The 12,170-nt window shown below is 36.6% G+C and overlaps 1 protein-coding gene across 2 annotated transcripts in view; it reads right to left on the bottom strand.

The window, feature by feature from the left end:
- LOC136035508 (E3 ubiquitin-protein ligase NEDD4-like) overlaps nt 1-8,873 on the bottom strand; it is a 102,810-nt gene extending 93,937 nt beyond the window's left edge. The window contains exon 1 of one of the 2 annotated variants that reach the window (XM_065717344.1): nt 8,713-8,873. In XM_065717344.1, the coding sequence (XP_065573416.1) occupies nt 8,713-8,775 (63 nt within the window). In that variant the 5' untranslated portion in view covers nt 8,776-8,873. The remainder of the gene's footprint in view (nt 1-8,712) is intronic. The other variant, XM_065717345.1, reaches the window with a different exon arrangement.
- Nucleotides 8,874-12,170: the final 3,297 nt, after the last annotated feature.

Below are 12,170 nucleotides of genomic sequence, written 5' to 3'. Positions count from 1 at the left end.
GCTGTTTAATAGTTGCAATGGCGTTGTTGATACAAACAGGATTGGCAACTCAACTTCAGTGAAAGTGTCTTCCCAAGATGCTATTGCACTCTCCAATGCTTGCTGAATGGGCTTAAACATGGGATATAAAATATTCTGAATTTTTGAATATATATGGACACTCCATTGCTGCCACAAATGCCAATCGCTGCATCACCTAGTAGCAAAAATGCAACCAAGCTATAAAATGTCCTAGATGTGCTGGCTCTCATGTGCCTACAAAAGACACTCCCTGCCAAGGCATCCCAAAGTGTGCTACGTGAGGGGATACTCATTTTGCTTTCAGTCTTAAGTGTTGTGCCATTCAAGATGTTCTCAAGAGCCAAAAGGCAAAAAAATGACTGCCAATATTGACTTAACCACATGTTCATTCAAGATCAATGGCACAAAGGACAAAGATCATTCAATTAGCCAAAAATTGAACTATCTTGATGTCTTGTTTCTCCAACAGCATCTTCTACCACAAGTTGGCATCAATTTACTCCGAAAATGTGACAATCACAATCTTACATGGCTAGTTAAACAATCCTTGTCCCTCACTCCTGTATTGTACCACTTGGCTGATAACTTTTTGGCTATTAGAATTAGTAATCCTGTATTGGTGAACGTTTACTTTCCTCATAAACAGATTTCACTGTATTCACTGACAAAATTTGCAACTGTGTGCTCCTCCACCAACAGTCTTATCAAAAATAATAAAAGTCATGGATACAATTGGGTTCTAATGGGCAACTTCAACTGTGATTTGTGCAATAAGTCAAGCTGTGCTGAACTTATTTTAGAGTCAATATCTGCTGGTTTCTGTATTGTCCCAAAAGATGATAGATACACATAAATGAATAACAGTAGAACTCTGTAAAACATTAACCATTGTGTGTGCTCTGCTACAGTGTCTTCCTTGGATGTACATGTGGACAAGTGTGAGCATGATTATGTCCATCTCCTGATATCCTTAAGCATCTCCATTTCTTTTTTCACAGTCCCAGTTGCCTGTAGCTGGCAGCAAGCTTGATAAGAAGTGGTGTTATAAAAGTGAATAGAGGAAAATTGACCTTCCATTATGTAAATTACCCTTGCTGCTCTTCTCTCAACTATTGAAATTCTGTTCAGCTTGCTGTGCACTAGTGTTTATTTACCAAATGCTCACTCCCTGTTAACCACACATTACCTTCAAGTTGTTGCCTGTTTGAAACGAGCAGAAACTGCTGCCATCCCTTGTGCCAGAGTTTGTTCAAAAAATCATAGTTTTATTTGGAAAGATATACCCAAATTAAAAGGTATTAAAAATAGAGCAGAGTTCTGGCTTTGTATTTGGATTGCCTGTAGTTGCCCAAATGTAGGCCATGTTTTTGATACTATAAAGAAGACCAAAGAAGAATTCAAACAGTATCTGCTTAGTATAATGGCTCTGAATTTTCCACAACTGCATCTCAATAGAGACAATTGATCAATTCCTCTAAGCTGGAGCCCTCTACTTCTAGTGATGTTATTCCTGTGGCTTCTTGGATTGAGCACTATTCTAGCATTTTCACTGTCACTCTTGCTGTGCACTCTTGTTTCTTGTATCTCCTTAGTGATCTAGTTCCCTTTAGGCTGAAGCAGAAGCATATAATCTGAGTTTCCTGTAAACAAGTGCTTAAAAGTATTAAACAACTTAAATCAATATCTGTTGAACAGGATAGTATTGCTGTCTCTCACCTTTGAATGGACTTGCAAGATTTAATGTTCCACCAGCAGCCCATTTTCCAAATGTAATTGGCATCCTCTCTAGTGACTCCTTTTTGAGTGGTGCAGTAACCTTGGTGCAAAAGATTGGAAAGGACCCTTTAAGTTGTGATTCCTATAGACCCATAACTGTGGCCAGTAATGTTAGCAAAGTTTTTGAGTATGTTTTGTTACCTTTTGTGACAGAAATTATAGAGAACAGTCAAAATCAGTTTGGATTCAGGCAGCATATTGGTTGTCAGCATGACCAGTGTTTTACCTTATCTTTTTGAAGGCTGAAGCCAGTGACTATGAGGTCCATTGTTGTGCCCTGGACGTATCTAAAGCTTTTGACAGTGCTTCTCATGCTCAAGTTGTGTTTTCCCTTGTCAGTTCTGGAGCAACATTTCTGTTTTTTGGATTCTTCAGTTTTGGCATAGGCTAATAATTCAAATGTTTGGTTAAAGTTTCATTCTAATTTTTATCTAATTTGTATGGGAATATGTCTCTTATATTGCATATGTGGGTGATATACTTCTTTAAGCCATTCTGGATCTAGCCTCTCAAATTCTGTGTCATCTATTCCAAAACATTTTTAAAGTGTTAGTCTGTCATTGAATAATTGATAAGTATGAGTACCTAGTCTTTAATGCAAAGTCTATACCCATTTGTCTTCCATGTTCTAGCTTCTCAGTCCACTATGTCTCTGAATTGTAGTAGTTAGGCATTCATATTTGTTTGAATTTATTAACTTTAAGACCAATATTTTACAGGATGTTAAAGAAAAACTTAATGTGGGATGGTAAAATAATAGTTAACAGCGGTTATTATTCTCAAAAAGTGCTTGCATTGCTATATAGTAGCTTTTGTGACCATTCAATACTGTATTTCATTGATCCTGAAAAAAGGGTAAGTTCTGAATTGCATATATTATATTTCTGCTATTGTAAGTTTCTGCTTTATGTACCCCAGTTTTAAAGGAACAAGAAAATAATTTAATATTTTGGGGCTTCTGACATTTTACTTCTTTGCAGGAGTTAGGCTCAAAATTGGAAAAGTATTATGTTTTTTCCCTGGGCCCCTTCTGTCCCTTGGTTTGTTTCTTTATTTGTTAGTTTTCACCTGTTTTAAACTAACCTTAATTAAACCACTGCATAAGAAAGGTGACAAAAGTGAGTGTTGTAATTACTGAGGCAATAGTCTGGTCTCTGTAGGTAGCAATTTACTAAGTAATATGATACTTTTAGACTGAGAGATGCTGTAGACAAAGTTTTAAGGGAAGAACAATGTGGTTTTAGAAAAGGTAGAGGATGTGTCAACCAAGTTTTCACTCTTAGGTTAATAATTGAGAAGTCCCTTTGTTGTCAAACACCTTTGGTGCTCAGTTTTATCAATTATGAGCAAGCTTTCAATTCTGTTGATAGAAGAGCGTTAACAAAGGTCTTATTGTTATATGGTATACCAGAAAAATACATTAAAGTGACTTGTGCTATGTACAAGAATAATACTGCTGTGGTTAAGGTAGGAAATGAGGTTAGCAACTGGTTTTGTACTAAATCAGGAGTTAAGCAGGGTTGTGTTCTATCCCCCTTTATATGGATCATTTTGATGGACTTTGTTTTAATGAGCACAGGAAAGGCAATTGGAGACCAAAGAATCAAATGGGGAGGAAAAATACTCCTGGACTTAGATTATGCTGATGATTTAAGCATATTGGATGAAAGTGTGAGCAAAATGAATGAATTTTTAGAGGTTTTGTGAGTTGAGGGTGCTAGAATAGGCTTGAAAATTAATGTTAAGAAAAATAAGTCACTAAGGCTAGGAATAAGTGAAGATGAACAGGTGACATTAGGTAATGAAAAGATTAAGCTTCACTTACCTTGGTAGTATTATTAGTAAAGATGGTGGGAGCAGTGAAGATGTTAAAAGTAGAATAGCTAAGGCTCAGGGTGTTTTTTCTTAGCTAAAAAAAAAGTTTGGAAGAATAGAAAGATAAGTCTGCAAACCAAGATTAGAATATTGGAAGCTACAGTGATGACAGTGGTCAAATATGGCTCTGAAGCATGGGTGCTCCAAAAAGCAGATGAAAATTTACTAGATGTTTTCCAGAGAAATTGCCTACAGATTGTTCTGGGTACCTGGCTGACTGACCATATTTCAAACAGTAGGTTGTATGAAAAATGTTGTTCAATCCCATTTTCTAGGGCTATAATGAAAGAAAGGTTGAGATGGCTTGGCCACATTCTATGTATGAAGGATGACAGATTACTAAAGATTGTCCTTTTTGGCCAACCACCTGAGGCTACACTGAAAACAGGTCATCCTTGTCTGGGTTGGGAGGATATCATAAATAAAGACTTAAAGGAAATGGGGACTTCCTGGGAGGGTGTAAAGAGGGAGGCTTTAAATAGATCAGGTTGGAGGAGGAACGTGCGTAGCTGCGTTTGCCTGAGGCTGTTTGGTGCTGCAGTGAGTTATTATAAGTAGTAGTAGTTTCGCCTGTTTCTGTTTTATAGTTGTGTTATCTTTTAGAGGTTCTTTGGTTAATTGAGTTATGGTGGTGTCGTGTATGTTTGTCTATTGTATAGTTGTGTTATTTTCTTTCATTATCTTTTACTTACTCTACTTGTCTTGTATTTTAGTGAGTTAAAAATAAATTAACATTACTTTGAAAAAAACACCTTAAATTTCATGTGAAGTGAGATAAGGTTGTAATGAGCCTACTTAGCAATTCTAAAAAGAAAGAAGACCTATCATGAATGTATCCAGAGCCTTAATGATTTTCCAATAAAATATGTTGAAGCAGCTATCCCCACTCCTACTATAGAGAGCACTAACTTTTGGCAATATTTGTGTTATAAAGTAAAAGCTTACAAAATATATCTTCTGTTCCAATACCACCACTACTACTAAGAACTCACTGCAGTGCCAAGCTACCTGGGACCAATACAGTTGTGCAAACCCTCCTCTATCCAACCAATTCAAAGTGTCTCTCTTTGCATCCTTTTAGTAAGTTCTGATATCTCTTTACAGCACCCTCCTACCCCATTCAGGGACAACCTACCTTTTCATTGGACCTAGATAGTTGTAATTGGCCAACAAAGAAAACCTTTGGCAATCTGTTACACAACACTTCCTTAAATTACCTTAAATCACATCTTTGAGTGAAATAAGGACTTTTGATCCTGCTGACTCCTTGTGATGACAGTTGCATATGTGGTTGATTAAATTCTGGTGCATCCCAGTCAAATCTCCATGGTTTGTCACTCCACTCAGCATCCAGACGGCATTTAAATACATCTGTTGATTCAGCAGAAACAGTGTTCTCCTTGAGGTTGTTCCAGAGGTTCACAATCCGGTTTGAGAAGAAGCTGCATCTTGGTCCAGTCTTTGCATGAATTTTGCAGATTTGTTTTGGGTGTCCTCGAGTTATGTGGGAGGGGTCAATCTCCAGGAGCTCATTTTCTTGATTGGTGGAGAGGAGTTTATGTGCCTGGATCATATCCCCATGTTTCCGCCTGTAGACTAAAGAGGGGAGGTTGAGCTCCTTCAGCTGTTCATTGTAGGGTTTATTTCCATACCGGCAATCAGCTTAGTGGCCCTATGTTGGATCAAGCACTACCTTATCCTTTTTGAATTGAGGGGTGGCCAGGATGGTCCCCACCTCCAAACATGGTCTTACCAGTCCTTTGTAGAGCTTGGTGATTACATGTCTACTTCTGCTGGTAATGCCGTGTTTAATGATACCTAGGGCTCTGCTAGCATTGGCTGAGATCTTCTGTGAGTGGGAGCTGAATTTCAACTGGGAGTCTACAATAACTCCAAGGTCTCTCTCCTCCTGAACATGCTCCAGTATGTGGTGACATCCAGGGTTTTGGGTCATTAGGTATTGTTGCTGGGGTTGCTGTGTCCAAAGTGTATGACCTTGCATTTTTCAGCATTGAATTCCAGCAGCCATCTTTTGACCCAGGAGCATATGTGGTTGAGATCATTTTGGAGGGATTGGCAGGCAGAAGGGGTATTGGCAGGACCTTTAAGTTTTGAATCATCTGCATAGAGAGTGGTTTTGTAACTGGCGATAAGGGCTAGCTCATTTACGTATATATTGAACAGGGTAGGGCCTAGAACACTGCCCTGGGGGACCCCACTGGTGACATTGACTTCATCAGAGAGTGTGTAACTATTTGGTCCATTGGTTACTTTCACTTGCTCTGTTCTGTCCCTCAGAAAATCCTTGATCCAACTGATAACTTTTGGACTAAGAGACAGGGTGCATAGCCTGTGAATGAGGTAGCAGTGACAAACCTTGTCAAAAGCTTTGGCTAGATCCAGCAGGATTATATCCACTGGTACTCCTTTTTCTATTAGGTCAGTTACAAGACTGTAAGACTCAAGAAGGTTTGTATCCACTGATCTCTTAGAACAAAAACCATGCTGGCTGCTGCTGATGAGTGAGTTAGCCTCAAGATGGTTAATGATGTGTTTGTTCACAATTCTCTCCATGACCTTGCATGCCACACAGGTAAGGCTGATAGGTCTATAGTTTGCTGCTGAGGTTTTGCTACCCTTCTTATGAATTGGGATGACTATTGCCTTCTTCCAATCCCTTGGAAGCTTCCCTTGTGTTAGCAACAAGTTAAATAATTTTACCAGGGGCGTTGAAATAGCAGGGCTTAGTTCCTTCAGCAGTTGTGGGCTCAGACCATCATGTCCAGTTGATTTATTGGCATCAAGCTCCTTAAGCTTTTGGTTACTTCTTTGACTGTGATTGGTGAGTGTAACATTGGGAAGGCAGTGTGAGCCTGTTCTGCTGGTGGGAGGGCTGACTGGAGGTCATCCTTAGAAAACACTGAGGCAAACTGCTTATTCCTATCTGTATTAATTTTTTCCTCAGCTTAGTGTGGTACTGTGTGAAATAATTTTGGTCAGATAGATACAAATAACAATCCATAAACTATTTCTCTGGAAACCATCTAGCATATCTTCCTGTGTTTCTGTATCACTTCAGAACCATGCTTGACCATTGTCATCACTGTAGCTTCTAATGAGTTAATCTTGGTTCACTAACACATCTTTATATTCTTCTAAACTTCTTTCAAGTGTAAAAAATACCCTGAGCTATGGCTATACTACTTTTAACATAACTGCTTTACCAACCATCATTACGGATAATACAACTTACATAATATATCTACTTGATCAATATTATTACTATCAAACATCACCTCTTAACCTTCACTTATCCCTAGTCTTAGTGACTTTGTGCTCTTCTTTAGCCTTTGCTTTGATCCTTAGGACAAGATTTACCACAATGATCCATAAAAATGAAAATAGAGCACAGCCCTACTTAACTTCTGTTTTAATACCAAACTAGCTACTTATCAATGTTATTCTTGTACACAGTTCTAATCACTTATATGTATTAATCTGGTATAATACACAAAGAGAGTCTACTGTAGGCATAACATACAAGGAGAGGACCTTTTATAAAGCACTTCTATTGGCAGAGTCAAATACTAGATTATATTCTATGAAACAGGACTAAAGGGGTGTGATAACTATAGCTCTTCATAATTATTAATCTCTATGTGAAAATTTGATTGATACTTCCTCTCCCTTTCCTAAAATTGCACTGTCCCTCTCTTAAAACTTTACCTACAGATCTCTAATTTTGAAAAGTATCATCATACTAAGAAATTTGCTTCCTAGAAAACCAAAATAATGACTATTATTACTTTACTTGCTCTTAAAATCCTTCTTATAGAGATTTTTTTTAAGTTTTCCCAAAATTGTTAAGTAGTGTAGGCCTACTTCTCCATCTTCAAAATCAGATAGGCTATATGATTTTCAGCACTTGGGTCCAATTATTTTCAATCTTTCCAGGAACTAGTTCTCACAAAAAAAAGCTTCCTTCACTTCTAAGTGTCACTTACAACTTTATAATGGTTTAGCATGCTTTCAATGATAGGCCTATAGGCTACTGGAAGGAGGTGCAGATAAAGTTACCACAATAGGATAGCAAGCTCTACATCTACAAACAGTTTTATATGAAGGACCAAATGGGGTAAAATTCTAGTTAATTGACTTCTTGCTATCTTGGAAATGGTTTAGGTTAGGAAAATGAAACTTTCATGGGTAGGTCTACAGGCTAAAGTATGTCCTGGGAAGGTATTTTAAAGTACCCACCTCCACTCCTTTTCCGTCTAGAGGGCCCTGAAATTTGCCTACATGACAGGTCATATCTATTGAAATTTTGACAAAACAACAGTTTACCTTAATTTTCAGTTACTCGTTGCTTTTTCTCTGCCTTTAGTTCTGAAAAATGCAATTCCTGTTATTTGAGTAGAATTTTGAGCCATTTCAATGTTTTCTTTCAAAATTTAGGAAATGTATTTGTATATCTTTAAAACCTTATAAAATGGAATTGAGCAAAGTTATGAAGCTGAAAACAATTTTGTTGTACTTCAATTAAGCAGAAGATTTATTTTGCAAAGTTTCACTTTTATAACACACATATTTTTAAAGGTCATCAAAGGTCAGGGCCCTGTAGAGGTAGAAGGAGTGGAGGTAGTTGCTTCAAAATACCTTCCCAGGACATACTTTGGTCTGTAGATTCATCCCTGAAAGTTTCATTTTACTAACCTAAACCCTTTCTGAGATAGCAAGAAGTCAATTAACTAGAATTTTACACCAAATGGTACTAGACTTGTAGGCTAGTCCTTTCATAATTTAATATTTAGTCCCTAAAAGGCCATGCCATAGAATATTTTCTGTCTTCTTATAGCATAAGTCATAGAAATATGAAATATGTCTTAACTCTGATTCTCTCCAAGATAACTCGTCATCTATAATTCTATACTAGAATTTCACCCTCTTTAGCCTATTTTGATTAGGAAAACTTAGGCCTATTGCTTTTTTACTGATATTCGACCCCGCAACTACTCTAACCTATAATTGAAAGGAAATTACCACTCCTCCTGGTAAGTTCCTCGGCATATAGCCATATATTCTTTGGGAAGCAGCACCAACCATGCTAATTTGGTGTAATCATAATTTGAATCATTTCTCTCCAACTTAAGCCATCCGTTTTCTTTATAATTTTTTAAAACAACATATATTTGCCAATTAATAGCTAAATTTTAACTCAAGCGATTTTAAAATTTAGCGCCTGAAAATGTCAACTAAATAGATTTAAATATTATTGAAGTGGTGGTCTAAATACTCTAAAACAGGAAATTCTTGGTAATTCCTCAAAATTCTAATATTTTTTGCTTGGTCCAAGGTTTTTTGTTTTCTTTTACCTTTTATATTCTGATTTAGTTATTCAGCTTCAGGTGTGAATTGGTATTACTTTGAAGTGGTCAAACTATAGACAATCAAAATGGCTCTTCATTGCTAGGCTAAATAGACTGGCACTGGAAACAAGTACGTTAGGCTATTTCTAGTCTTAAGCATTATTTATGATCAAGTTTACTTTTCTGAGTTCATTTAGCATGACAAAGACTTAGTATGTGTATAGGAGGAAGATAATGAACTTACTTAAGCCTATATTAGCTAGCCTATTTAAACTTTTGAAATTAAAATTGGCAAGCTATAGCCTATTTTACCCAGCTAAAATCCTGTTTTGTGAAAATTCAAAATTTTTACTCAAGCTTAGCCTAGGTTTGTATAAAAGTAAATAGCCCACATAAAAGAAAATAGCCTAGGTCAAGGCCTACATAGCTTGAACATTATTCCAATTCAAGGTAGGCTATATATTTGTACACTGGGGAAGTGGGGCTAGAGCTAATTTCTGATGCAAAAGAATATTAAATTTGGATTTAGGATGCAATTCTGACTATAGAGGTAAGTTTAAGGTTTATCTCCCCCCCCCCCTAATATGAAAATAGCCTATATACCCTGCATTGGTATGTAGGCTATAGAGGTGATTAAAGTTCATTTCCAATGCAAATGCATGTTAAATTTGGATTCAGGATACAATTCTGAATATAGAAGCAAGTTAATTTCTTAGCTTCCTGAATAGTCCATGAATATAAAACCTTACTTGATATTTTTGCACATAGTCTAGTCTACCTGGTAGGCTAAATAGCCTATGTGGTGATTTTTTGATTAGCAAATTTGTAAAGATTAAAACTAGCCTAGGCCTATAGCTTTTAGAATTAGAGTAGGTGTTAAGAGGTATACCAAGTGGTAGGCTATGTTTATTTTTAGCTGGCAAATTAATCAAGGAAATCACAAATTTAGTATAACTACTAACCTACTCTTCACTGAAGTTATTCTTGTGGGTTATAATTATGAGGTTACTGGTAATGTTTAACCAAAAACTTTGCTTGAGCTACATCAGCTAAGTTTCAGTTGCCTGATCATGCCTATTATGCTATAGACTAATTTAACTTATTATGCCTTATGCAGAGCATCAAACTCTTGAAAAGTCAAAATTGGCCTACTGTAACTCTAAAGAACCATCAATCATAATTTTAAGAAGTTATCAACAATATATGCTTTATTGATAGTGTTTTCAACATCCTTAGCCTACCACCCTTCAGCCATTAACTATCACAAAGATTTTTTGTGAATTCTAGGTATTGGGCTTTATGTTATTATTGAAAGTAGTTGATTTACCTGTGTGACTTTCAAGAAAGGTCCATTGCCAAAATTATGCCTGGGAATTTGCCCTAACAAAGATAGACTGGGTATAAATGGGCATTCTGTCATAAGTTCCTTCCTCTATCTCTATCCCTGGAAGGAAAATTGTACTTCTCTGGCCTCTTAGTGGCAACAGGGAGGACCCTTCATGACTTTGCCTTACCAGAACTATAACTGCAAACATTGCTGTAGTCTGAACTTGAGGAGTAATGACTCTCAAGGAAATTATAGCCTATCAAATGACACATTAATTGTACCTGATTCTGATTGATAGATAATTCTTTTGGGTTTTGGTGGGCCAAAAAATCTCTTTCTAGCTAAGTTATCTATTATGGACTGCCTCCCCAGTTAATGTTTGTAGGCATTAATATATAATGATTCCAATATGATTGGCTTGAAATTGAGAGCGCAGGATTATGCCAACTGTAGAAAAACTACATTGTGGCAAAGATGGGTCTAGAATTGTAAAAAGCTTCCTTTCATGCTGGAGGTCTCAGGGACTTCTTTCTGTCTGGCTCTAAGCTGGCTTAAGTACTTTTTTTAGAGTAAGGAAGAAGTTTTGATCCCCCATCCTGCACAGGTTTGGACACACTGCTGTTCCTGAAGCTTTAATAATTTTGGTAGTTTAAATAATATGAAAATTCTAAGTTGGAAAGCTACAGTGATGAAAAACAACTATTTTGTCTACATTTAGCATGTACTTGTTAGGAGTTTCAGAGACCCTTTTCCCAGGGGTAAGAAAAATAGTATTAGGTGATAAGATGGTATAGATGACTCACAATCTATTTACTCAGGTAAATGAGATGCTGTAGATAAAGTTTAAACAAAAGAAAATATGTGTGTCTTAGGAAGGGAAGAGGATTTGTCAACCAAATTTTCACCCAGATATTAATGCTTGAAAAGTGCCTAAGTCCTCATACCACTTTAGTCCTTGGCTTTATACTATGAGTAAGCATTTGATTCAGCTGATAGAAGAACTTTAGCAAAGGTCTTTAGCTTTAGCATTAGTGATATTTACAAGAATAACATTGCTGCAGTTAAGGTTGGATATGAGGTTTGTAACTGGTTCTTTATTGAATCAGGAGTTAAGCATGGTTACATTCTGTACCAATCTATATGTATTATTTTGTTCTGAGGAACAGCACCAGCAACAGGAGATCACAGAATCACTAGATGAACATGTTGACAAAATGAATGATTATTTGCATATTTCAAGAGCTCAGTGCACAAGAATCAGTTTTAAAATCACTTAAGTGGTTAGTTTTCCTTGCCTAGTTAGCATTATTATTAAAGATGATGGATGTAGTGAAAATGTTAAAAATAGAATATCCAAGACCCAGGTTTTTTTTGTTTTTCACAGTTGGAAAAAGTTAGGAAGATGGATGTGCAAACCAAGATTATAATTTTGAAAGTTACACTGATCAAATATGTTTCTGAAATGTGGGAACTCCAAATGACAGAGGCAGATGTATTAATGTTTTCCATAGAAATTGTTTTGGGTACCCATGTGACTGACTATGTTTCAAGCAGTAAGCTATACAAAACAATGTGATTCTTTTGTACTTTTAATGTCCACAATCAGAGAAAAATTGAGACAGTTAGGGTATACTGTTGACAAGAAATGACAGATTGTCAAAGATCATCCTTTTTGGCTAACCATTTAGGGCCAAACAAATAGCTAATCATCCCCAAATTGGGTGGGAAGAAGTAGTAAAAAAAGATATAAGGGAAATGGGAACTTCTTGGACTGAGCTAGTTGAGCCAAACCTGGCTTTCAACTG

This window comes from Artemia franciscana, chromosome 14 (genome assembly GCF_032884065.1).
Source record: "Artemia franciscana chromosome 14, ASM3288406v1, whole genome shotgun sequence".
NCBI classification, from domain to species: Eukaryota; Metazoa; Arthropoda; class Branchiopoda; order Anostraca; family Artemiidae; genus Artemia; species Artemia franciscana.
This window is presented reverse-complemented; position numbering and strand designations above follow the sequence as displayed.